Source organism: Astatotilapia calliptera, chromosome 13 (assembly GCF_964374335.1).
Source record: "Astatotilapia calliptera chromosome 13, fAstCal68.1, whole genome shotgun sequence".
NCBI lineage: Eukaryota > Metazoa > Chordata > Actinopteri > Cichliformes > Cichlidae > Astatotilapia > Astatotilapia calliptera.
Genome location: NC_137434.1, coordinates 21,250,500 through 21,277,965, shown reverse-complemented (window position 1 = coordinate 21,277,965; position 27,466 = coordinate 21,250,500). Strand labels below are relative to the sequence as shown.

At 41.0% G+C, this 27,466-nt stretch overlaps 2 protein-coding genes across 2 annotated transcripts; both read left to right on the top strand.

Annotated features, from left to right (window-relative positions):
- The first annotated feature begins 1,147 nt into the window (after nt 1–1,147).
- Nucleotides 1,148–9,615, top strand: sparcl2 (SPARC-like 2). Its single transcript, XM_026189309.2, has 10 exons — nt 1,148–1,442; nt 1,553–1,631; nt 2,027–2,103; nt 2,675–2,747; nt 3,096–3,207; nt 3,404–3,522; nt 3,604–3,758; nt 7,473–7,585; nt 8,637–8,731; nt 9,467–9,615. Exons 1-10 carry the CDS (start codon nt 1,422–1,424, stop codon nt 9,520–9,522), a joined length of 900 nt encoding a protein of 299 aa, XP_026045094.1. The 5' UTR covers nt 1,148–1,421; the 3' UTR covers nt 9,523–9,615.
- A 5,440-nt stretch (nt 9,616–15,055) lies between these two features.
- Nucleotides 15,056–26,502, top strand: ndnfl (neuron-derived neurotrophic factor, like). Its single transcript, XM_026191062.2, has 4 exons — nt 15,056–15,185; nt 17,807–18,040; nt 19,693–19,817; nt 24,382–26,502. The coding sequence occupies exons 2-4, from the start codon at nt 17,871–17,873 to the stop codon at nt 25,833–25,835; spliced, it is 1,749 nt and encodes a 582-aa protein (XP_026046847.1). The 5' UTR covers nt 15,056–15,185; nt 17,807–17,870; the 3' UTR covers nt 25,836–26,502.
- The last annotated feature ends 964 nt before the right edge of the window (nt 26,503–27,466 follow it).

The window sequence follows — 27,466 nt, the reverse complement described above, 5'->3', positions numbered from 1 at the left end:
GAACTTATACAAAATGCAGCAAGATATTTAAAAAACAGTTTTGTTGATTAAAAAACACTATATCGGATTCATATCGGTATCGGCAGATATCCAAATTTATGATATCGGTATCGGTATCGGACATAAAAAAGTGGTATCGTGCCATCTCTAGACACTACTATCAAAATGTTGCAGCAGAAATTGAGACCCTTCAGAGTGGCCCGACCAGATCAGCAGTTTCACATTCAAAGTCACTTAAATTAACTTGCCTCCTCATTCTGATGCTCATTTTGAATTTCAACAGGATGTCATATGATTGGGTTATAAGATATTTTGTTAACAAGCAGTTAACCTGCTAAAGTGGCCAGTTAATTTAAAAAACAAGAACAAAAAAAAAAATCTCATTAACTTAACTTACATTTTATGGGCTGTGAACAGAGACTTAACTTCAGGCTTGGTAATTGGTGCCAGTTGTCTGCTGGGTGGGTTTAATTCGCTTTCCAGTCATTGACTTCAAGCTTTTTCTTTACTGGTGTAAACAGACCTGTGTGTCTTCTATCAGCTTTTCTTAAACCAGATATCAGCACCTAGTTCTCTTGATCTTGACCACTCAGTTCTTCTCTGTGCACCATACTGCCGATTGTTGAGTTCCTCCCTCTATGAACTAACTCACTGTTTATTATCCAGCAGATAATGCTGTCATCTGCATACCTTTTTTAAATAAAAGGCAGTCCAGTAAACAACCAGCACTCACTGACAGCTCAACAGTAAACAGTAAGTAAAGTTTCTGACATTGTCGACAAAGCGGCTAGTTTACAAGCTTAGTAAAAGCAGAAGTCGCGGCATATATATTTTGTTGGACTGCAACAGTTAGCTCTCAACCCGAATGAACAACCTGTTTAAAATCATTTTGGTGAAGTATTGGTAAGGAGTGGCTTTCCAAGAAAGGTGGCTGCAGAAAGGAATAAACCCCTGTGCCCTCGTCAAATTTACCAGACTATGGACACTTGTGTCAAAAATGCTTATAAATCATCATACATTAGCCTTGTATATTTTTAGTGGTAGTCACATAATGAAATTGTTGTTTTCCTTTCTAACCACTAGAGAGCAGCCTTTGCTATGTTATTGCGTTTGACCAGTCATATTTTTAAAGGTATTCTTCTTCTGCATATACTCTCTCTCTCTTTTCTCTTTGGGTGTGTGTGAGCGTGTGTGTCTGAAACACAAAGGGAAATTTCAGCTTGAGACAATAGTGTGACCATATGGTCTCCCTGGCTTGTAAATCATCATGTGGTCCAGTGCCAGCTTCCATGAAAACTACTCCACCTTCCTAAATTCTCTCTCTCTCAGATCTTCTTTACGAAAACATTCAAGTGCACATGGTCTTAAACTAATACTGACTTCAGATACCTGTTCACTTCACTGCAATCAAAAGCGGGCTGATGCGAAAGAGACTCAGAGAGGTAAGGAGAAGGGGAGCTGAAAAAGGGGCGAATGCAAAGAAAAGATATTCAATCAAATAAAAGAAAACATAAAGTCTGTTAAAGCCAGCTGCAAAAATATTCACCCTCAGCGGAGGAGACAGAACAAGGAAACGAAGGAGAACGCTAACAAGGGAATAACAACAGAAGGAAGGAGTGACAGAGGCCCTGGTAAGATGTTTTTCCTCAAGCAGTCAGGGGATAGAAAATGACTTGCTATTCTGCAATAACTTCCTCAACTGAAAGCTGAATGTTCTCTCAGTGTAATTCAACCCTCTGCTTCCTCTCTGATGGAAAATCATTTTCTTTGGTGCTTAAAACTCAATGAGCTGCATTGTTTCCCGCTACATTATGAGAATGACTGGAAACAGGGTAAAAGGCAGTAAATTACAGCACAGCAGAAAGAACAATTAGATTCAAATGCACTGATTAGCTGTTCTGGGTTCTGGGTAAACTGATCATTTTCTGCAACATTTATCTTTATTCGATTTTAACTCAATATGAGGAAATGTAAAGGAAGATACTGGAAACATAAAATATGTCGATTCGTCATTTTCCTCTTACAGCCCCACTGGGTGGCTCAACCATGAAGTTGAACATCATTTGTAGCTTGTTTCTGCTCCTGGGTGTTCAAACAGTAAAGGTATGTTTAACTTAATCTGCCTAATTTTGGCTTTCCACAAAAAAAAATCGTAAAAAAGGGTCAAGGGTCAATGTAAATATTACTAATGAGTGAAAAGTAAAAATATTTGAAATTATGTTCTCCTGACTTTTTTTTTCTGTTCCACTCATCAAGTCTGTTTTGTCACAGGTGTTAAAAAGAAAATTTCCGAGTTATGGAATGTGGCTCCAGTATTTTGGTCACCTGTTTCACATTTGATCTGGGAAGAATTTAGGGGCAGATGTGGACCTGGCTGAGACTACAAAGTTTGGAAATATCAGTATGGAATTGAGGTGCACTGTGAGAGCAGATTGATGTTGAACGGATGCCCATTTTTATTTTGGGTTTATGATGTGTGCTCTTTACAGTACAATGATGCCAAGAAGCTGACTTTTCTAATGGTACAGAATATTAGTGTAAAATGAGCCCGGGGGTTTTAATGAAAGGGAAATTTATGCCAGAGTTCGGTGCTGCCACTAATGATTTTGGCCGCAGATAAAACATAAATGCCCGCTTTTTTTTTGTCTATTAGAAAACTGTGTGTGTGTTTCAGGGAGGCAGAGCCCAGCGCAAACAGAGACAAGCTGAAGAGAGCCTGAGACCATACATTGGCAGAGTTAAACCAGGTAAGAGGAATGCCACATGACTGCATGCAAGTCCCATGCACATTCCTCTTTTTCTAAATGTGCAGAACTAGAAAGTGATCAAAATACACTAAAATTTTCACATACCTGGTCAGTATTCGAGTCACCATCCAGAACTGGCAGGAACTGTCATGGATGCATGATACACATAAACACGATGAACGCTCTTAAGCATATATTAACATAAAGAAACTATAGCCAGAAATTCTGATGACAAAATAGGGTCCTAACCTAGTAATATCAAGTTGAAACTAATAAAATGGCTGGTGAGTGTCGATGTAAAAGTAAAAACTAAGCTGACACAAGGTTGTTTTTCTATTTCTGCTTCAGAAAAGCTTTGTGAGCTGCTGAAATGCCGTACTCCAGTGGGGTCTTGGTGCCAGGTAGTTCAAGAAAACGGAATTCTCATCCCCAAGTGTGTTTGTCCTCAGTCCTGTCCTCGGTAAACAACATTTGGTTCTTTAATCATTTTCAGGCTTTAAAATATTTTGTCCTTACAGGAAGTTTATACTTATATGGGATTCACACATATATGTAACTTTTGGAAAGACATGTTAAGGTAAAGCAGTAATCTGGCACATTGTACACTACATTCTCACATGTGAATTTTGTCTGTGGGCACTCGCTCATGGAATCAGGCAGAGGGCACCAGTGTGCAGTGTTGTGGGAAAGACCTATGAGAATGAGTGTTGGCTTCATAAAGATGCCTGCAGAAAGAGGCGCCGCACCGGACTCGCGCACACAGGACCCTGTCTGGGTAAATAGCATTAGACATTACAGACTGTTTCCACTGTGTATCACAGTCTTCCAAATTGGCTCTGATGTGCCTTATGATCAGTCCCCAAGGGTAAATGCACCGAGGAGGAGTTAGGCCAGTTTCCATATCGTCTCCTGGACTGGTTTCTGCTCTTGAGTCGTATGGGGGAATCCTACGCACCTGCTGCCCCGCCCCAGAGCTGCCTGAGCCACACCCAGAGGACACAGCTGGCACAAGTAACTCATACTTCGCACTTAAAGTGAGCCTGTTCAGCAGGTTAACAGGGATAAGAAGATAACTGTGAAGTAGTAAACGTAATTCATGATCTATGATGACCTCAGCCAGTGATGATGGAAATAAAATCATTTCCATAAAGTGAAAAGAAACTATAGCCAGAAGGCAAATACTCAAAGGCATCATTTTCCCTTTCACTGTAACCAAACACTGAACATAAAGCTGTTTTTCATGATAGACACCATCTTTGTGCTAGATACAAACTGCCCTCCATGGGTCTAGTGACTGATCGATGTTAACAACCTACCGTAAGTGGTAAGTTCTTATGTTGCTTGTGGTGTGGTTGTCCACAGACTGGGACAGGGGCTCTTAAGACACCACGTATAAACAGTATTTGGTCAATATTCACTAAATTATTCAATAACATGGTGAATAGGGGGATAACTTAATATCCTCTGTGCATTCTCTTGACCTCCTGGCCTCAAATGAATTAAGTGAAAGCTCACTGCATTATTTCTATGATACAAAAACAGATGTAGAGTGTTTTGGGATAGTGTTACATCATAAAATTCCAGCATTATGGATGCTGATTCTAGCATGAGAGAAATAGAACTGCAGCCTACTGTAATACTGTAATAGCAACAGTGCGAGTGAACAGGTGAAGCATTTACCGTGTTTCCATTTCCTGTTTAGCTTGGTAGCATGCTAACAGTCTGATGGGAGAAAGACAACAGGTCTTTTATATAAACAAAAGCAATAGATGAAAAGTTGAGGAATCATTTGAATCATCTTGAATGACAATCCATTTCATAGATGCTGAGGTATTTCAGTGGGCACTATGAAATGTTAAAAAATAAAATAATGTGTTTTTGTAAAAGTTAATATTCCGGTAGCTGGGGCACCAGAAAAATACGATAAAATGCAGAAATTCACCACCATATATATATATATATATATATATATATATATATATATATATATAAAAACACCCAGCACGCCCCTGCGGGCGGTTTATCCTTCAAGCTCGGGTCCTCTACCAGAGGCCTGGGAGCTTGAGGGTCCTGCGCAGTATCTTAGCTGTTCCCAGGACTGCGCTCTTCTGGACAGAGATCTCCAATGTTATTCCCGGGATCTGCTGGAGCCACTCGCCTAGCTTGGGAGTCACCGCACCTAGTGCTCCGATTACCACGGGGACCACCGTTACCTTCACCCTCCACATCCTCTCGAGCTCTTCTCTGAGCCCTTGGTATTTCTCCAGCTTCTCGTGTTCCTTCTTCCTGATATTGCTGTCATTCGGAACCGCTACATCGATCACTATGGCCGTCTTCTTCTGTTTGTCTACCACCACTATGTCCGGTTGGTTAGCCACCACCATTTTGTCCGTCTGTATCTGGAAGTCCCACAGGATCTTAGCTCGGTCATTCTCCACCACCCTTGGGGGCATCTCCCATTTTGACCTCGGGACTTCCAGGTTATACTCGGCACAGATGTTCCTGTACACTATGCCGGCCACTTGGTTATGGCGTTCCATGTATGCCTTGCCTGCTAGCATCTTGCACCCTGCTGTTATGTGCTGGATTGTTTCTGGGGCATCTTTACACAGCCTGCACCTGGGGTCTTGCCTGGTGTGATAGACCCCAGCCTCTATGGATCTTGTACTCAGAGCTTGTTCTTGTGCTGCCATGATTAGTGCCTCTGTGCTGTCTTTCAGTCCAGCTTTGTCCAGCCACTGGTAGGATTTCTGGATATCAGCCACCTCCTCTATCTGCCGGTGGTACATACCGTGCAGGGGCCTGTCCTTCCATGATGGTTCCTCGTCTCCCTCCTCTTTCTTGGGTTTCTGCTGCCTGAGGTATTCACTGAGCACTCGGTCAGTTGGGGCCATCTTCCCAATGTATTCTTGGATGTTCCTTGTCTCATCCTGGACTGTGGTGCTGACACTCACCAGTCCCCGGCCCCCTTCCTTCCGCTTAGCGTACAGCCTCAGGGTGCTGGATTTGGGGTGAAACCCTCCATGCATGGTAAGGAGCTTTCTTGTCTTTATGTCAGTGGCTTCTATCTCCTCCTTTGGCCAGCCTATTACCCCAGCAGGGTACCTGATCACGGGCAGGGCGTACGTGTTGATGGCCCGGATCTTGTTCTTACCATTCAGCTGACTCCTCAGGACTTGCCTGACCCTCTGCAGGTACTTGGTGGTTGCAGCCTTTCTAGCGGCCTCTTCATGGTTCCCATTTGCCTGCGGGATCCCCAGGTACTTGTAACTGTCCTCTATGTCTGCAATGTTGCCTTCTGGTAGTTCAATTCCCTCAGTTCTGACTACCTTCCCTCTCTTTGATACCATCCGGCTACACTTCTCCAGTCCGAACGACATTCCAATGTCATTGCTGTATAGCCTGGTAGTGTGGATCAGTGAATCGATGTCTCGTTCACTCTTGGCATACAGCTTGATGTCATCCATGTACAGGAGGTGGCTGACAACTGCTCCGTTCTGTAGTCGGTATCCGTAGCCAGTCTTGTTAATGATCTCACTGAGGGGGTTCAGGCCTATGCAGAACAGCAGTGGGGACAGAGCATCTCCTTGGTAGATCCCGCACTTGATGGTAACTTGTGCTATGGGCTTGGAGTTGGCCTCTAGTGTTGTACGCCACATCCCCATTGAGTTCCTGATGAAGGCTCTTAGGGTCCCATTGATCTTGTACAATTCTAGGCATTCCAGTATCCAGCTGTGGGGCATTGAGTCATAGGCCTTCTTGTAATCAATCCAGGCAGTGCACAGGTTGGTCAGTCTGGTCTTGCAGTCTCGGCTGATTGTTCTGTCTACCAGTAGCTGGTGTTTTGCGCCTCTGGTATTCTTGCCAATTCCTTTTATATTGTATATATGTGTATATATATATATATATATATATATATATATATAATTTCTGTAATTAAAATTAGAAAAATTTCCGTATTTTTATGAGACTTTAATGAGAATTTCTGTGGTGAAAACTGCAGTAAATCCACAACAAACATGTTATTTAATAAACAAATCTATGTAAAATTAAAGAAACTATAGTTTTGTTACTGCCATTTAGTATCACTTCTGTTATCTCATATTTAGATATGTTACACTATTAAACTAGGTTTTAAAAGTTTAAAAGTTTAATCTATTAAATAAACACTGTGAAATTATTTTAAATTTTGGGCTGTATTTTTGCAGTCTTTTTATGCCCTTACACATTTTTTTTTAATTAAAATTTTTACGATTTTTACACATTTTTCATGTTATTTTTGTTCAGCATGTTAAATCACCTTTCATTTTATTTTATTTTATTTCACTAGAATTTTCATGTCATTTCATGTATTTAAAATAACAGGAAAATTCTGTTAAATTACAGAGTTTCATGGGTTTATTGATTGATTAATTTGTTTCTTTTTGTTTCTTTTATGTTTTCGGAGCATGAATCATAGATGCGTGGGACGTTAGGGTTTGAAAAGTAAAAGGCAATGTAAAAGTACCTTCTTTCTAACTTTCGAACTACCTTCACTAACTAGTGTGTGATGTCACAATGACTCTGTCCATCTTTTTATACAGTCCTTGACCAAAACCACCATTGTGGTCGGCTGAATCTCCTAGTTAACATCACACATTTATTGTATTTATGTGATATGACATAAAGAAACAGAAAACACAAGTATTGAGTTGAGTAGTGTGCTTTCTCTCTCTCCCTCTTTAGAAAAGATTTACCCTGTTGGACAGGAATAAAGATGGCAAGTTGAGCCGCAGGGACCTGAAGAAGCTGCATTATAAGAGGATGCCTTTGGAGCACTGTGCTACACCATTTTTTCAGTCAGTCCTGCCTTCAACGGCCTTGCTGCATCACATAATGATTAACTTTCTTGTCTGATATTTAAATAAATTAAATATTGGGCAGTTTATTTGGGGGGGGGGGGGGTTAACATCCCACTATAGCAATCTCACAAGTTGTGTGTTACATGCATGTACTAGAAGCGAGCAGATGATAGTGAAACATCTGGCCAATTTGATAAGTATCACAATTTTAAATATGGCCATTTTAATGAGTTGATGAAATCTTACTCAAGACCATTGCTATTTCCTATGTCCATATTTCATCACCTCATGTGACACAAGAGGTTTGTTGGCCTAATTGAAATCTTCTGTCTTTTGCAATATGCTATTGTTTGGCTAATTACAGAAATACAGAGGGTTAAAAATGTGACACCGAGATGCAATTCGCCCCCGCTCTGACCAAGCTGCACCTCCCACCATGCTGTTCTCTCTGCGTGCCATCTATCCATTCATTTCCATGCCAATCCTGTATCCTCCTCCCTTTCGATCTCATGACCACACCATCTCTCCATTATCATACTCCTCCTCCATGCCGAAGTATTTCCTCTTCTTATCTGTGCTTCCTGTTTTTCTCTCATCTCTGATACAAATGCGTTTATCCTCAGCCTCCCTTTCTGTCAGCCAGTTATTCATTTTCACTCTTCCCTCATTCTTACTTCCTTCCATCTCCTTTTTCTTCTCCCATCCGTACTCCCACCCAACCCCCCTTTTCTCTGCCAGTCTGCAATGACAAGTTTTGTGGGAGCAGGGCTGGCTGTGTCAATGTCAAGCCATTCCCAGCAATGATAATGTTTATTACCAACTGTGCCTCCCGCTGCCCATGGATTAACACAAATTGAAGGAGTACCCTTCAGAGATAACGCTGCACTGTGAACTGAAAGACAATGGCTGCTGAAGAGCCCCAGTGCAGTTCCTTTGTACACCTATAGATATTTAAACTATAAACTACATCTCTGTATCCTTGTGGATGTGACTGAATATAGGATGTGTTTCTGTAAATCATCTGTTTTCTTCTGTGCTATGTTTGCAGGTCATGTGATCGTAACAGGAACAGGAAGGTGACCCTCAATGAGTGGACAGCATGTTTGGTGGATCGTTCTGAGGCCTGGTTCTATCAATTAATGTGTCAGTAACAAGTTCTTACCTACATTTTGCTGTAATTCTTCATAGTCACACACAGCGGTTTAATTAGACTACAGATTAAATTTCTATATCTGTAATCAAAAGTCCAAGTTAAAATCTGCAAACTCTATTTTATGCTGTTGATGAAGAGCAAAGATGCTCCATAATTATTCTAGACAGCCTGCTTCCAGTTTTTATCTAAAATTACATCTAAATTATGACTATTGTGCTTTTCATGAAGCCTTTCCATAAAGCTGGTGGACTGCCTGAAACATGGTCAAAATACATGCACAGGAGAGAAATATCACTCCCACCACAGCTGGAGGAGGGACAAGAGTAGTAATAAGACAGATTAAATGATTGAGGTTTAATTGTGTCTTCTTTGTATCTGAAATGTTAAGATGAGACTTTTTTTCTTGAATTTAAATGTCTGAATTTGAAGAATTTTGATTAGGAAAAATAGTATACAGTGTGCAGATTTTTTTAGAAGAGTCAGATCACAATAAATCTGTGGATATAGTTTAAAGCATTTAAATGCTAGCATGGCAGTTTTAGGTTCATTCTTTACCAGCTGCAGTTCTCACATTTTCTATAAACCACAGATTATTTCAGAGCTATTTTCTTTTAAATATTTTATCCTTTTTTCCTGTCAAAACAGCCAGTTGTCTGCAGGGGGTTTATTTGTCTGCATCACTGCTATTTCAAAACCTAAATTCTTAATTTTTGTTTTACCCACAGCAATGAGAATGGGTTCTCTGAAGTTGTGTCCTACAATCAAAAGGAACTACCTCTGACACGTCTAATTCTTTGTGCTGTTAGGAACTTGCAGGTCATATCATGACAGTTACTTGATTTTAAAGCTGATATTAAAGGATGACATCGCTACACACGCTGACTTAGTCATTGATTTTACCTCTTCTGACATGTGATTTATGGTGTCGTGAAATCTGATGGTCTGCTGGGTGCCCGTGGGTTTTTATGTGTGCTCAAAGGGGACAATTAAAGGTCTAGACAGGCTGAATGCTAATCATATTGTTGTTAATTACATTTGCTGACATCTGTAAAACTGTTAAAAAACACACACACGTATCGGAGACAAATTACACAGGATGCTTTGGATAACCAATTAAAAGGAAGATGTCACAGACAGACAGTGTGATATGCAGAGAATGTCAAAGTAGATGGCGAAAAAAACATGGGGAGAAGAAACACTTAGTGGGGGAAGACGTGACCAGAAAAGAGACAAAGAGTTAATAAAAGAGTGAAAGGTAGAAGTAGCGAAAAGTGTCATAATTCAATGGAGGAGAGCGAAGGCAAAGTGACTGAAGAAAGGAGAGAGCAGCGCAAAGTGTGTTTGCGAAAGACGGGAGGAGGTAATGCACTGTAAATGGGAGTTGAGAGTAATGGAGTAATGCATAAAAAATGGATCAGAAATGAGGGAAAGACTGAGAACGGGGAGTGAGGGGAGGGGGAGGGATGGCTGAGAAGGCAGGAGGAACTGAGGAGACGGGGAAATGCAAAACATTTTCTTTGGAGCCAGCCCTGTAAATAGCATCTTGGAGCATGATGCGGAATGTTTGAAATACTTGACCTCTGCTAAGGTCAAAAAAACTTGCATAATGCAAGCTTGCTTACTTTTTGTGCCTGTGTACCATTTATAATACATGCTGCTTCTAAAACTCTTGTTGCATCTTGTTTGTTTGTCACTATTTTATGTGCAAATCTGTGAGAAGTTGCACATGTATGTGTTGGTGCTTCTAGATCAATAGGAGGGCGTGTGTGCGTGCGTGCGTGTGTATGTGTGGCCTAGGGTGGGCTCTTTGACATGACTGGATTCTCTAGACTAATTAGCCTTTAAATTTACCATGCCTGAAGGATGAAGAGGAGAAAGACAGACACTGAAAAGGAGATGAAGAAAGGCGGAGAGATTTCGCTACCCAATATGAGATGCAGATTCAGTGCAGACATGGGGCAAACGAGGACTAAAGACTGCTTGCAGTAGATGTTTTCCAAAAAGTAAAAGTGTATCATCATAAATATCAAAACAAGATGTTTTCATTCCATCTGATTTTTCACTCAAAACTTTTGATTAAATGAAGTGGACCACTGGAGGGATGCAGTTTTCCTTGGCATATAGACGGAAAAACAAGTCTGAACTGGGAGGAGAAGAAGCATGAAGAAAGAACAAAAGCAAAGAGATTAACTGCGCTGAATAGAAGAGAAACTATCTGCTAATTGTGAGTGACCTGCGGAACGGTGAGTTGTTGGTCCAGGCTGTTCACTTTGTGGAAACAAAAAAAATGAGTATAGTTCCCAGCTTCCACCAGTAAACATCTCTTCATTCTCGCCCTTCTTCCCCAGGGACGAGTCTCTTTATCCAAACGAAACACATAATATGAGCTGCTGGGGCCACCCCTGAAGGTCCAGCATAGCCTGCACACCTCCTCCACCTCCTCGCCAATGTTCTTTCTTTGTCTTCATACCCCCTCCTCTGCTAATAGATTCCCTCTCATTACCTCTGGACCACCATCTCCACCTCCATCCCCCATCCAAACACAGAAAGGGCAGTTGCAGATTGACCCACATAATCCTACTTTACCTTCTTCTCACACCAGCCACCGCAGCGGTACACACACACCATCCACCTCCACTCCTACTGTCCTTGCCCCTCCTGTCTCACTTCATTTGGATATTAGAGATATCCGTGAGCCACCCACCTCTCTAACCATGTCCTCTCACCCTCATCCTTCTCCTCCTCCTCCTCCTTTGGATGCTGATCAGTGATTTGATCTGTGATGGCTTGCTTGCATCTCTTTTGCTTTTGTCTTTCGCACACACATTTACACACACTCCCATGGGACTCTGACAGCATAGGAGCAGATGGGCGGCTGGTGATGACATGTTGTTAAAAATAAAGATTCCTGTTAACCCGTTGTCGGCTTGCACACCCTCTGTCCCTCCCTCATGTCCCCCCATTTCATCTCATCTCTCCTGTCAATCTCTCTCTATCGCTTTTCACACTCTGAATCCCTAATTCTTCCTTTTAGTTTAGCTTGTAACAAACAGGATGGGATTCAAATGCTACAAAACCAACTAACTTTGGCACTGAAAGCATGCAGCTCAAGACCCCCCGACCCCCAGAACATGATATTTAATACATGGCTGCCATAAAGACGTCCCCCCTGCATTATGCATGACTTGTAAGCACACATCAATAATAGATGAAAAGGCCAGTTTTGCAGTTTCTTTTCATGCAATTATGCCAAATGAAATTTTTATTCTCACTTTCTGTTTCTTTTTCTGCGAGTGGAGTTTGTCCTGTGACGATTTCATGATAAATTATTAAAAGGCAACACAAGGGGGTGGGAGGGATCAAAAGAAAAATTCAGGCCGGTCATGATGGCAGTGAAACAGAGAGAGGATGTGTGTGTGTGTGTGTGTGTGTGTGTGTGTGTGTGTGTGTGTGTGTGTGTGTGTGTGTGTGTGTGTGTGTGTGTGTGTGTGTGTGTGTGTGTGTGTGTGGGAGAGCTTGTGTCACCCAAGCCTGTTCATCCATTCCAGGTCTGACAGATGTCCTACAGATGTCCATAGTCTGAGGAAAACAGACTACAGCATGATTCTCAAATCAAATTCTTCACCAAAACAGCATAAAAGTTGTTAGAACACAGCTCATACACAATGTTGGAGGGTATGCATTCATTAATCTCTCTAAGGTTAATCACCATCCAACCTTCAAAAGAAGCCGCCATATCGTGCTCTGCCAGATTGCCGACTTTCAAAACTGCAAAGTGGGCCAGCTTATAGAGAACGATACAGAGAGAAAGACTGGTGCCTTTGAAAGAGAGTCCAGTCACTCAAAGGGTCCTTACTTAAAAAAAAAAAAAAAAGGAAGACCAGTTGCGGGCACTGAAGTGATACATTTATTAATAGTGTTCATGTGCCACATTTTTTATTCCACTTTGAAGTGATGTTGGAGGCAAAAAGAGGCAGAAGGAGACAGGGAGGAAGGGAGAGAGCGGGTCTCTCGGATTCTAGCCTGTGGTCACACAATATTCCCTCTGGGTGGAGTGGGTCCCATTCAGAGCGACCTCAATAGCCCTACACTGAAGTACCTATAGTGAGTGAGTGAGAAAAGGCCCCATCAGAAAATGGAAAAAGGGGAGTTAACACACAGCTCTCTCTATTTTCTGATGATATTGATTAAAGAGCTCAGAGAGACCAGGGTGCCATTGTGTGGAGATAAGAAATCTGGGTGGGGTTGGAGAGCCACTGAGTCTACTGAGACCTGCACTTGACCTGTGGGTGGAGGACAAGAAGCCTCCAATATGGTTGTCTCGTACAGCCTACAGAATAAATATGTCTCTGTCTGGGCTTTGAGTTTACTGCATGTACCCATTGCGAAGTGATGAACCTGTTAAACCAACTGTGAAACTAACAAACTAAGAAAGTGCTGAGACCAACAGTCAAAATACAAGTACAAATAGATGACTGATGTCAGCTATTTAAAGCTGGGAACTGATGGGAACGTTTTTCTTTCTTTCTTTTTACTGATTAATGTTTCAGTTGGTATCAATCCACCTCTTTTTTCTGGGAAAATATGATGCCAGAAGCTAAGCAGGAAGAGTACCAAATGGGGCAAAAGGATGGACAAGTTACTGCCTATAAAATATTTCTTCATTAGTAATGCATCAATTTGCAGTTTAAAAGAAAAGAAAACAAGAAAGGGTGTGTTTATTTGTTCATTTGTGTGCCGGTGAGCAATTTTTCAAGGAGAATCAGGCCAGCAGTTTGCCTGCTTCCCATTTTCATGTTCATGCAGACATGCAATAGCATCAGATAATTACATTAATAGTTTTGCAAGGCACTAAAAACACAAGCTTGATTTAGACGTCCATTTAAGTTACCAGCAGACAGAAACTGGCTGCAGCTACCTGCCATTTAAACTAGCAACAAGAATAATAGCAATAACAATCTTAAGTTCCATAAAGTTTAAACCGGCCAGGTTAAAAACAAATCGCTGACAGTGTAGTTGCTTGTTAGGGAAAAAATAGCTACAGAGAGAAATATCGATAAAATTGACCATTTTAACATGAAATTTCACTGCGATTTGCTAACTGCTGGAGCCAGCCTCACCTTCATTTTTCAAACTTGGAGGTTGAATCGTTTCTGATAGGTATATAATAACAATTAGCAACCAAATTAGGCATTTTTTGGTATATATTCTGTGGTTTGATGTGTCCTTTAATCTGATCATTTCCTTTAATTATAAGAAAATGTCACATTAAAATCAGTTTTTGGAATCTGAAGCCTATTAGAATTCTAAAATTTAATGAAACTCCACAAAATAAATATGAAAATAAAGTTTAAAACCTTATCTCTGAGTAGTACAGCATAACAAAGGATATCGTAAAGTAATTCAACCAATGAACCAAGAGCTACTGCAGCTCTTTAAATAATGAAAATATGGCAGAAAGTGCTGAAATGATTTTATTTGCAATCCAAAGTCCCTTTTCACTTTTTTATTTAACATTTGATATAAACATGCACACTAAATATTTGCATAAATCTATTAAGGGACTGATAAGCTGCTCTCCTGTTTAAATATGTTCATTTAGAGGCAGACTAACCACCTGACTGAACAAGCGATAAGGGCACAAAGACAGTGTAACCTCTAACATGCTGTCTGAAATCATCTCCTAATGCAGATGTTATCAGACCAGCCAGAGACTGGCATGTATTGTGAATGCACTTAACTTTTACATCACCTCCCTATTCCCTGACGCTGCTCTTGACAACACATTCTCTCTCTCTCTCTCACTCTCTCTCTCTTCTCATCACCACCCCCATTCAGCGACCTCACCGTCATCCCCCTCACACTCACCCACTCGCTCCCTCACTCTCAGATTGCACATACAGATATACAAACACACTCAGTCACACATGAGCCTATTTGAATTGCAAGAAGTGAGCTCTGTTCACTACCAGGAGCAGGTAAACAGAAGGAAGAAGTGAAAAGAACGGGAGGAAGGGGGAGAAAAAAGAGTGACAGTGGGTAAACAAGAAGCGAAGAAAGCATACAGGCTTCACTGACCAGATGACATTCACAGAGTATTTAGCAGGACAAGCCTCCATGTGTGAAGGTCTCAGAGAGACGGAGGAAAAGAGTGTGGAGAGTGCCTTGGGAGCCTTGCACCACACCAAGGCACACTGGAGGTGGGACAGCCCTGAAGGAACACCTGAGCTCTGAAGAGACATCTCTTGAAGTAAGGGGTGAGCAGCACCTCATGGGAGACGGAATCAGTGGAACACCCAACAACAACCTGCTGTCGCTCCTCCTCTCCTCGCAACCGACTCTCACCCCCCTTCCTCCTCCTCCTCCTCCATCCTCTCTCCCTCTCTCATTTGATCCCATCCCTCACTCCCTGCACCAGAGAGGGAGAGCGTGCACAGAGAGAAGGTAAGGGGATGCATGCATGCATGTTGTCCTTGCAGAGCATGTGTGTGTGTGTGTGAGTGTGTGTGAGTGCGTCAGCGTTTCAGATTTCAACTGGTTGTGTAAGTCAGCAACTTGCTTCTTTGAATCAGTTGTTGTTTGTGTGTGTGTGTGTGTGTGTGTGTGTGTGTGTGTGTGTGTGTGTGTGTGTGTGTGTGTGTGTGTGTGTGTGTGTGTGTGTGTGTGGTCTCTGGAGGGTTGTTAATAAAGCTGAGACAGATGTAAAGCACTTTTAGTACGTCTTATGACTGCTTTTGCACGTTTGAAGGTTGGGGTCATCTCTCTTTTCTTTTTGACAACTAGTAGTTTTTTAAATTATTTACAAATACACTAGTGTGACTATGAAGTGGGGCAGTGAACACAGCGAATGAAGAGCCATAAACTAAAGAAAGAGTGTGATACTATATAAAAGTGTGTGAACGACAAGCGGCGTGAGAGGTGCAGGCGCAAAAGGAGAGTGAAAGTGAGGAAAACGAGGGAAGGTTTATATATTCTAAAAGTACGTGCATCGAGTTAGAAAGTGAACCGTAAAATCCTATCAAGTTGCATGGTAATTGCATGTTACCCTTCCATCATTTCATCAACCCCCACCATGAATCACAGGCCAGTTCTTTGCTCGTAGTAGTTTGGGGGGGACAACGGATCCTGCAGGGACCACCCCATGCCATTTAATCTGTCCCTGCCCACAGATAACAGAAGGCAGATGGTCCTGCCAGAGCCCAGGGAGACAGAAGATAGCTAATACAATGTGCAGACAGATAGCACACAAAACTCAACCTGTCCCCCTGAAACTGAGCCTGCATCAACTTCTAAATAAGGGGAACAAATGAAGTGGAAAAACAGACAGAAAAAGAAAAGCATAAAGAGGAAGAAAAAGATAAACAGAGCCGAGCTCAAGTATCTTTAATTAAAACTCAAGCAGTATCCAGAATAAATGCAGTCAGTTGACAGTTTGGGATAAACATAATGGAAAGAGGAAACTCGTTTAAACAAAAATAACCACAAAAAAAGAGCAGAGAGTGAGCAGGACCATCAAAGTCATGAGCTCCTGTGTATTTATTTATTGAGGGTGGTAGTTAAGTTCACTAAGCTCCCTCTCGCTCTAAGACCCAGCCTTTTCGCCTTATGAAAATTCAATTGGCCATAATTTGCTGAGGAGCCGTATGCATATTTTATCAGCGGGTGCGTTTTGAAGAAACAAGCCCGCCAAGCTTTTTTGTGTCTTCATCTTTATCAAGATTGAATGAGGGGACGTGTGAGAGGGGCTGTGAGGTTGTGCAGCCATCTGCTAATATGTGCCACACTGGGCATTTGACATGGGAGCTAAAGTAAACATCAATCAGCTTCATATGTCTGACTAAAGCACAGAGAGAAATCCATTGCGACCTTGTTGCCTGACTAGAATGTTTTTCTCTTTTGATTCTAACCATCTTTTTTCTAGTTTCACTTTCTCCTCTCTCCATCTTCTTCCCTCTAATTACTCTAGGATCCAACATCCTCCTCTTCTCGCTCTCCATTTCCACAGCCCTCCCTTCCTCTCTTCCCTCTCATTTCAATCAGTTTTTCTCCCTCTGCATGTCTCTCAGTTAAAGCTTTATGGGTTGTTCACTCCCCTCTTTCTTTGCAAGGATAATGAGCAGGCGCCTCTGTGTGACTTTGTAGCTGCGCGACGATCTGTGAGTTTGAATCTCGGAGCGTCCCGGGGCCCAAAAGACTCAGATGTACCTTCTGTAGCTGCCTCCGTGGTTCCACTGCTGCTGTCATCTGATCTATGGGGCACAGCACTGACATAATACACCTTGTTAGGGGAAGGCGGGGAGTGTGTTGGCGAAGGCTGTGTGACTTTGAACAAATGTGTTTTCTCAGGAGAGAAAGAAAACAGTGAGACCTGTAATCATCTACTATCACTAAATCACAACCGCATGCACACAGGAGCACGCCCACATATAAATGTACAGATAAAAGGACTGTGAAACACTAACAGAGTGCGAGAGAAATAAAAAAAAAAAAAAACGGGGGAAAGACAGAAAGAAAGCCTGAAAAATCTGATACCAGTTCTTCTGGTTTAGGCATTGCATTAATCTATGCTGAATGGATTTGACTGCATCAGAGCACCTCCAGGTGTTGTTTGCACACTCGTCTCTGCATCAGCACGGCATCGTTTTCTCAAGATAAGTCCCCTAATAATCATAATCAAAGATATTTCGAGAACAGACCCATTCAAACCCTCAAACTAAAAATAGAAATGTAGATATAAAGGCAGCGACTTCAGAGTGATATTAGCAACCCACTTCACACTTTGAAAAGTGGTGCGATGGGTGATTTTTTACAGTGAGTGTCAAGCTGTGCTACACACACATCCCAGAGTAATATAGCATGGCAATTTCTTTTCCCTGGTATGAATAATTCTGTCTGAATAGGATAGGATGTTTCTTCATATCAATGAATCATCAGCCGCTACAGCTCTTTAGTGTCTGCCTGAATGGTACAGTAGAAATTTAACTAAGTCTGCGTGTGTGTGTTTGTGTGTGCGTTGCTGATGGGCTCTGATTGATGGTCTTGACCTTTCCACTGTGCATTTTCAGAGCCCAGGAGCCATCCAGGACGTAGGGACGAAGACTAAAAGGCATAAGAGAGTGTGAATCCACTATGGCGCTGTCTTGGTGTCTTGGTGCAGCTTTGGCACTGGTATGTGGATCTTTGTGGCCCCAGGTGCACTCAGGTGTGGCACCTGAGAATGAGGTGCCACTTCGCCCAACTACGTGGTTACCAGAAGGAAAGATCACCTCTGTAACCCTACCTAAAGGACGAACTCGCAGGTAACAGATGGAAAGCATCCATGTGGTTGATAGCTTGTTTCCACTGAGAGCATAGCAAGATTGTTTTCATTATATTTAATGATGTGGTGTCATAAGAGGTGAAAAAGGTGCTCCTATCTTTAAAAAAAATATCCATTTTTCAGCATACTTTATTCTGAATTATCAGTACATTAATATGTGTACCAAATAAACTGTGCCTAATGAATGAAGTGGGTTGAAAGCAGTTTCGAACTAAGCAGAGCAGACTAGGTAATTGCTAAGAAGTGACAGGTGAGTGAATCACCAAACAAAAAAAAAGGCACCAATCACGATTAAGATAAATTGAGATTAGGATTAAAATTAAAATCTATTCAAAAGATTAAAAATATATTCACCCCATGATGACATGAAGCTGAAATAAATCAGCAAGCGCCACATAATGAATTCCTTGTCAAACTATATCATTTCCTTAATGCATACACTTAATATTTTTGTCTAATGATTAGACTTGAAATGAACTTAAAGTACCATTTTAAACAGTCAGGTAATTCATGTGTTTCTAATCCAAACAAGTCCATGATAATCTCAGCACTTGTGTAACAGCTGAATTCACGTGAAACTAGATGCTGTCCCTGCTTGACGTTTTTCCTCATTTGCATTTCATTTAAGACCCACGATTAAAAATGGAGGTCTGCTCAGTGAGGTCGGAAACAGTAACATATCACCACCCATTCCCTATCCACCTTTCGTAAAGACAGAGGCTGATTCCAGCAGCGCTGTAGAGAGAGCAAGAGGAAGTGGAGCCCATTTGGCTTGAACCCTACACAACAGTGCCAGTTGCTTTCTGAAAGCGGGAGCAGAAAATTGCGACATGCATCTCCCCGTGAGCTGCAGTCTGTCCACCAGTGCAGTCAAGCAGGACCACACGGCAAATAATGGAGAGAAAACACTGATTCAGAAATTAATCACTCTATTAAATAATCCACAAAGTGCCCTTGAGAAAGAGTGCTGCACATCTGTTTGGAAACAATCACCATCTGTGCAGAATAATGAATAAACGTGTTTGTGTGGCAGGAAATAATTATGCTGTTAATACATTTTCACATAGCACGACTAAATGTAAAGAAATGTTAAAGACTTCTTCTATTCAGTCGTCTTTGCTAAGCAATAAAGAGTTGAATTGAATTTTAATAGGCCACCACAGAATAAGCGTTAAAATGCCCTTCAACAGCAATTCAACTGCCATATAATATGCAAATCTAACATCCAACATGCAACAGCACAACCATGTCCTTATAGTTTCTATGCTAAGCACGAGCTGAAATGGTTACATCAAGCAGACAGATATCCATCTGAAGCCGTCAGTGCAGCCTTATCATCTGATTCTGAGGTCACCTCTCCTGATCTGCTATCAAATGACTGATCAGCGTGTAGGCAAATGGAAACACAGCAACTGGCAAATGTCTGAAACGGCTGTAACTCGTCAAACTTTAGTAAATGAAATTATAACCGCCCCACCTTATCTAAAAATCATCCAACAAAATGAAAGAATGGGCACCGAACAATATCTTGTCTTCTCGTCCATCACCTTGCAGCTGAACAGAAGCAGGATGCTATCTTTCTGTCATCCCCGGTGAAAAAGCAAGTTGGTTCTCTTTGGTGTTTCTCCACAGGTTATACTTCACGCTGAAAAAGAAAGCTCCGGGGATGTCGGTGACAGTCAGCCCTTGTGACCTTCCCATTGAATGGACCTTGGCTGCTCGCACCCTGAAGGACAAACCCCTCAAAAACCTGCAATGTGAGTGGACAGTAAGACCACAAGCTGCACCTTTTGATACCCACTTAACCTGAAGACCTCACTACATCTGGCTTAGCCAAGGACATTGATTAGAGATTATCATTGCCATATAATATGTAGGGATTTAGTGAAGGGCAAACAGTCTAATCTTACTTAAGCTTCAATGTGTAGATGAGACTTTTAAACCAGATATGTGACCAGAATTAGTAGCATAAGGTAAAAAGGTACATTCTTGCTTTGTGTTTTCATTATTTGTAACTTCAAGGTCATGCTTTTACTGCAACTGTTACACAAATTTATAGGCCAACAAACTGATTTCTGTCAAACAATAATTTCACTGTTGAAGCTTGAGTGTGTTTCCGTGTTATGAAAAGTCCACAAATTTAACAGTCCTACATCTTATCAGCACATTGTACCCATTTGTTGAAGTTCAAAGCACTGTAAAACGCATATATTTTTTTCTAAATGCCACCCAATGTCTTTGACAAGGACAGAGACAGCGAGTGTGATCATATCTGTGTGTCACCTGGTGATAAATTTTATCTGAGGCTTTTCATTTCATAAAACACACACACCAAAAAGCTCTGCCAACTCCCTGTTCAAATATTGAATAAAACAACAAACTAAAACTGCACTCTGTAACAATCTGTTTCTTGCAAACCAAAGCAATTAAATAAACTCAAAGGATTAAATATATTCTGGCACAAAGGCTTAGAATTAAAGACAGGCAATCAGTGCTCAGAGGAAACAGAAGTAATCGCATTTCAGTCCTAAAAAGGCAGAGATTTCTGGGAAAGGAAACAGGCCTCAGTGTTTTCCAAGAGTATTTTTCCAGGTTACTTAAACAAGCTTCTCCACATGCTAAAATAACATTATGTTATAAAATGACACATGAATCATTCAGACCCTGAGCTCATGGGTCCCCATTGCCAGCCTGAATAATTCACTTTGATTCGGTAACATTTGGTCTCATTTTTCATCTCTAGGAGACATGAACAGTGAAAACAATTGGTGATTTATTTATTTTTTGTCTGTGTTTATCTGGCAGTAGTGTCATTTAAGTGAAGAGTCTGTACTTCAGAATGAAAACACTTTAGGTGCTGAATGAAAATACTGCCAACCATTTTTGAAGTGGCAATTGACATTTTAGATATATATTTGTTTGTTCATTTACAAGGGGCTTAGGATTTTCTCTGTCAGCGAGGTTCAGTGTGATCAATTGTTATAATGTACAAACATAACGCTTTTGGTTTAATAACATGTACTATATTTTTTTTAAAACAGCGACACCTAAATAGTATAAAAATTGTGTCCACTGCTTACACTTTGGTGAAACATAACATGATTTATTAACCAGTAAATTAAAGTTCTAATTTAGCATTAGCCTACTTCTCAGTAAATCGCTATAGCTAATTTCTTAAATTTCAACTCTTGTGGCATTGCTAAAAACACATTACATTACTACTTTATGGGAAAGCAACTCAAAAACACCAAATAAAGAATTTAATTTTGGTAAACATACTTATTTACATACTGCCAGCAGTAAAAGAGGAAGATAATATGAAACCAGTGGTGATTAGCTTAGCATAGGAGCTAGCCAGGGGGATCTGCTATGAATTGAAATTAACGGGTTAGCGCAATGACTGTTTTCTACAGTCATTGGGTTAGCAAGCTACGTTGAGCTAAAAGTCAAAGCTTTCTGTGTCACTATGGTAACTTACCAAATCACCATGGTAACTTAAGCTGAATACCTTTGGTTTTGAGCAGGTTATGTTCAGATTTTCTGTTTGAAGTCAGCTGGAAGCGCCATGTTTTCATTGATTCTTTTATTCAAAGCATATTTTTAAGTGCAATATAGATTATCTGCAGCAGGAATACATTTTATGTATGCATTTTGTTAAGCTATCCGGTTGTTCAGTGATGACGCGACGAATCCTACTTCCGGGTCTAAAGTAGTCTGCGTTTAATATGGCTTTTGTGTTGTTAACATGTTTAATGTTATGTATTTTCTTCTATTTGATCTCAAAAAGCTCCTAAAACAGTCAGTGATCCCTGTTGACCTTCCTCGGCTTTTATTACCACTAATCATTTATTTAAGCTCAGTCTTTAAAACCTTAGGATGTAACTACAGCCCAGCCTATGCAGCAGTATATGAATGACTAACCTCGTATTGTGGATGGATTATCTCAGTTGTTCTCCTGGCTGAAGTTTGGTCCTTTTACAGCATCCTGCCATGCGATTACATTTGTTTCTGACCACCGAGAACACTCACGGTAACTTTTATCGAGTGGAAAAAAAGTTAGCTTGTTTATATTATGCTAACATAGCTGTGTCGCTAGCGGTCACCTAGCACATCATTATATACCAGCTAGCCAAACTTCAGTAACCCTACAAACGTCACTGCTGTTTAGTTTTCTGTCTTCATTTATGCTGGAAGTGATAGCAGAGCTGTACGTTTTAATTTGTTTCCAAAACCCCGCAGTCAGGACATGCTATATTGTATTTAGATAGAAGCTAGCGAGCTAACTCCCTGCTAACTTCTAACTCCGTTAAATGTCATAAATTCCGTTTTCATGGATGCCTGGATGTTAAACTCAATTGTTACACCTGGTAGAGCAGAACGCTGATCATTTTATTAAAGATGAAAGACTTTAGACAGTTTTTCAACTCTCAGTAATGCCATAGTGATCGTTTGATATGTGGACCTGCAGTGGAGTTTAGACCCAGACACGGCTAGTGACGTCAGACTGAACAACCGGATACCTTACTAAAAACCAAGTCATTAGGTGGTGATACAGAATGTTGTTGTTCTTTTTTTTATTGCCAACTTTCTCTTAATATGCTACTATTTCTGTTTTACACTGCTGGAATTGCAATTACTACAGGATAGATTAGAAAATTAATTAACATGTGTATTACCCAGAATACCCACACAATTAATAAAACGGATTCAATTTGATTTGGCAACAGATTAAAGCGATTTCCATGCCTCTTTTTTTTCCGTTACGGGACAGTAACCTCTAATGTATCACATTTAAAGTTTCAGATATCTAATGTGCAGCTGTGACGTTGTAAACAGCAATATTAAAATAATTAAATTGACTTAAAATGTTTATTTTTAGTGCTCTGTGCATTAAATCTAAGAGTAATTAATTTTCTGCAGTATTAATCTCTTGTCTTATTTGCAAGAAGAAAGGTGAAAAGCGCTGTTGTGTTATGTTTTATCAAGTTGGCTAACACAAAGAAAGCCTGCATGTGTTTCATTCATTTGTAGTAAGAATCTACCCCTATGACCATGTGGTAAATGGTAAATGGACTTATATAGTTCTTTTCTACTCTAACTGAGCACTCAAAGGGCTTTTTAGTCCAGTCCTCATTTATCCATTTACATAGACATTAATCTATACCTAAGCAACATGTCTCACACTCACACTCTAATGAATGCACTGGGATCATTAGGGTGCCTTTTTGAGGGCCCAAAGTCAGGCACACAGACTGGTGGAGCTGAAAACAAACCACTGACCGTCCAGTTGGTAGACAACCGGTTCTATCTCCTGAGCCACAGCTGCCCCCCATATTATATGCTGTTTATCTAATCTGTACAAAAACAGACTTCTAATAACGTGGTGTTTTTGTGTAATTAATTATGTAATTGCACTAATTGTATGAGTGCACTGACTTCAAGGAGGCTACATTAAGCAAACTCCATACAGAGTGTGGCATGCATCTTATCCAATTCAGAGCATGAAAGTAATAAGCATTTCTTACGCAATGACAGCTTTATTTCTTTAACACTGTAAAGAACCTAATATGAGATAATCCAAACTTTATAAGGTCTCCTTCAGGCATGTTTTGATATATAATCTGAGTTATTGCACTTGTATTTATTGTTGGCCACATTTAATTTGTGCAGATTCTAACATTGATTTATATTGCATATTAAGTTGTGCAATATTATTTTATGACTTTGCAGGATAAAGTTTATTATAACATTAATTGCTTCATTTAGGGCACTTTATAATTTTATGTGTAACATTTAAGTTATTTATTATCACCCCTTGAAAAAACGTTAGCTCCTATCTGCTGGTGTGTATGTCAGGATATAAAGTTCACACTGTTTATTATGGAGAATACTTTTAAGAAAACCTATAACCCACCATTCATCTATAGCTCAGGGAAACTGGAGAACAGTACTGAAACAAGACACCAGGGTTACGCATATAAGAATTATGCTACTTTAGATAATAATGTTTGTCTGAAAATCATGTCTAATTATTCTTCCTGATTTAAAAATCCCAAATCTGAGAATGTACAAATACTACCAGATGTGCAAAAACTACCAGATGCAATTCAAGTCCTGCTTCACTCTAACTAACTCCAACTGTGTGCAGCAAAACATTTATCCTTCACTGAATGAATGTGAAAACAATCTTCTAGTATCAAACTTTGTCATTGTCCAAAGTGATGGTCAAATGCACAAGTGAAGTAAGAATAAGCAAAACATATTCAAGTGTGTCATTGTGATCTATTGTGGCTAGCTTTCTTTTTTCTTCTTTGCTCACAGGGAGTACTAAAAAAAGCATGCCTGAGGTGTGGTGGCGAGGTCCTGGGACGGAGGAGAAAATACACAGCAATACTGGCAATACAGTGGAAAGCTACAGTGGTCCAACCTATCCAAGCGCTTCCATCTACATCCTAAGGCTACGCTCCAAACAGCAGAACACCAGAGCAACAGTGTATCTTCATGAAGGCCTGGGGCCTTCAGGCATCTTCCCTCTGCTCCCAGCTGACCCGCAAGTTCACACATTAGGTGTAGGCATGACCAGCGTCACCCTCAGCTGGGTACCCAGTGCCTCCATAACGAGCCTCCCACATACACAGACCAGTTATGAATACTGTGTCCTTGTCAACTCACAGGAAAACTACCCCAGCCTTTGTGCTGCACAGAAGAGTATGAGGAAAGAGAAAGACCAAAAACAAGAAAAGAAGGACAGACGGAGCAGGGTGACGGTCTGGCCCATTTTGAAAGAGTGGTGGTGGCAGCAGTGGGACACTTATCCTGAAAGTCCTCAAAGTCCACCAGCTTCCCTCACTGATGAGTATGAAGACCTCCAATGTGTGTGTCAGGGGACAGAAAGTGTTTGCACTGTCTCAGAGCTCCTGCCTGAGACCCAGTATTACTTTGATGTCTTTGTGGTCGACAGGCTGAATGGGACCAGCATGGCATACAAGGGGACACTTGCTCGGACACATGAGGAGGCTCGACCTGCTATTACCGCCCTTAGAGAAGGAGAGCTGAGGTGGGTGACTTTCCAAGACAGAGGCTTCAGCTCGGAGCAGTTCTTCAGTTTCCGTCCTCGGGGTTGGCAACAGAGTGGCCTCCTCACCTTGCAGAGCTGTGGGGAAGGTGAAAAGGTCAAGGTGACTGTATCTAGTAAAGGTCAGGTCTTGACCTCTCAGGCTGCTGGGCGAGAATTAGCGCACATATGGCTCCAGGGAAGTACTTCCTATCTCATCCACCTGGAGAGAGAAGGAACCGCCATGGACCACACCTCTGCTGTTACAGACCCATCGCTACCAGAAGGTCTGACAGCTTCAGTCAAAATGCAGACCTCATCAGCTTACCACCGCAGAGGAGTCCCATCTCTGCCCTCCACCTTACAGATAAAATCCTTCAACCGATTGCGTGGTTGCAGTAGTGTCACCCTAGCATGGATGGGAACAGAAGAAAGAAGCCTTTACTGTGTGTACCGCAGAAAGCTTGGAAGCCATGAAGCAGAAGCTGGCGGAGCATCAGCTCTAACTGCACCCTGTCTGGGGCCAGAGTCCCGCTCTGACACCGAGAGAGTTCTCTGCAAGTATTTCCAAGAGCTGAATCCTCGGCGGGCCGTCACTACAGCTGTGATTGGGGGCCTGGAGCCAGGAATGGCCTATGTGTTTGATGTCTATCTAATGAGACGCTGGGGGATCCCTATCAAGTACACCAGCAAGATTGTGAAGACTAGAAAGGAATGCTGAGCTGCTGCCCCCTACAGGAGGTTTTTAAACTGTCCCAGTTAAGGGACAAATGCATCAGCCATGGGCATGCTATAAAGACTGTCCAAGAGAACGAAGCCATTTGACTGTTGTAGAGAGACTGTTACCATAACAAGGAAATATTCCCTCTGGAGGAGCAATGGTTACATTCAAGATCTCCACTTACAAGATCTGTGCAAGTGGATAGAAAGCATATGAGAAGGATCTGCACACCAGCAAAAGTTCATAACATTTACAATACAGTTCCTGTGCTTTTGTCATTTTTTCCATTGTTGATCATAATAATAATGTGTCAGTTGTCCAAGTGCTTATTTTGTGTCAGAATACAAAGAACGGATGAGGTTTGTGATGACAAAAGTCAAGACAAAAACAACAACAGAGACTGTGCCAAATATGCAACAGAAGCAGATGGGGCAATAATTAGATCACATCTGAGACGCGGGGGTTGTAGTATATATCTCCAGTGCTGCATATTGTACAGGCTTATAAACACAGATGGGTGCAATCTACAGATGCTAAGTTCAAAGTCAGTGTGTATCTTTGTGTTCTGCTTTCGCATGAAGCAGTGAAAATACTTAGTGACTTGCCTCATTGTCTTTGATGTATTCTTGTGCTGCTTCAAACTCATTAATAAATACTTGGGTATCCATATGGTTCTGCCTGACTGATGCATGTATTTGCACTATTTTGTGAAATTCTAAATTTAACGCTTCAGCTTTTATCATGAGAAATTAAGTCTGTTGGGTTGCTCAAGGCCACACTAATCTGTGGCATTTAATTAAGGGGAGATTTATGATTTATTTTGGTTAATAGATTCAAAGTAAGGTTGAAATATAAAAAAATTTACTTTACATAGACATTAATCTGCTGATAGATTTTTTTCAGGAGAAAATAATATAAAAAAACAATGTTAAAAGGGGTCATTTATATATGGCATTATCACTTCAGACACAGCAGCTTTAACATCATTACACAATAATTTGTCTGCAGCATCACCCGTTAACCTCAATCTTAGCATTTGATCATGCTGTGATCATATTTGAATGAGAGGATGGATTTAAATTATTAGCTAGCAATAAGGCTAGCAAGCTTGGTAATCAAGCTCCACCCATAAGCTGTACAGGTTCAACACCTGCTAAATAAAGATGACAGCGATACTGAGGTGAGTTGTTGAGAATATCAACTTTTCTGTAGGTAAACACTGTTGCATTTTTGCCACTGAGCTGCTGTTAGCTGCTGTTGGCTCTTGTTAGCTGCTATTAGCCGGTGTTAGTGAAAATTTCTTTGAAACAGATCAAACACAATGTGAGAGTAAAATCAAACCTTTAATAAGAGGAAAAGCGTGACTTTTAGGACACTCAAACCTAACATTAGCTGACATAGCGTTAGCTTATAACCAGCTGTTGTTGCATAGCTGGCATTTTCAGTTGACCAGATGGGTTGCATGTCTAATCCACTAAAAATAAGTAATTGTGACAATTTGGGGGAATAAATAAGCATGTTTATGCACATTTGCATGTGTCGGAGCCCTGACTTCATTTAGGAGATGAGGCTTAAGGTGGGGAGGAAGAGTGTGGAAATGAGAAAGAAGAGAGAAAAATGAAAGATGAGTT

Coding starts and splice junctions, on each gene's coding strand:
- sparcl2 (XM_026189309.2), top strand. CDS start 1,422: ATGCGAAAGAGACTCAGAGAG. Junction 2,104..2,674: donor TGGGTGTTCAAACAGTAAAG/GTATGTTTAACT, acceptor TGTGTGTTTCAG/GGAGGCAGAGCCCAGCGCAA. Junction 3,523..3,603: donor GCACACAGGACCCTGTCTGG/GTAAATAGCATT, acceptor CCTTATGATCAG/TCCCCAAGGGTAAATGCACC.
- ndnfl (XM_026191062.2), top strand. CDS start 17,871: ATGGCGCTGTCTTGGTGTCTTGGTGCAGCTTTGGCACTGGTATGTGGA. Junction 18,041..19,692: donor CCTAAAGGACGAACTCGCAG/GTAACAGATGGA, acceptor GTTTCTCCACAG/GTTATACTTCACGCTGAAAA. Junction 19,818..24,381: donor ACCCCTCAAAAACCTGCAAT/GTGAGTGGACAG, acceptor CTTTGCTCACAG/GGAGTACTAAAAAAAGCATG.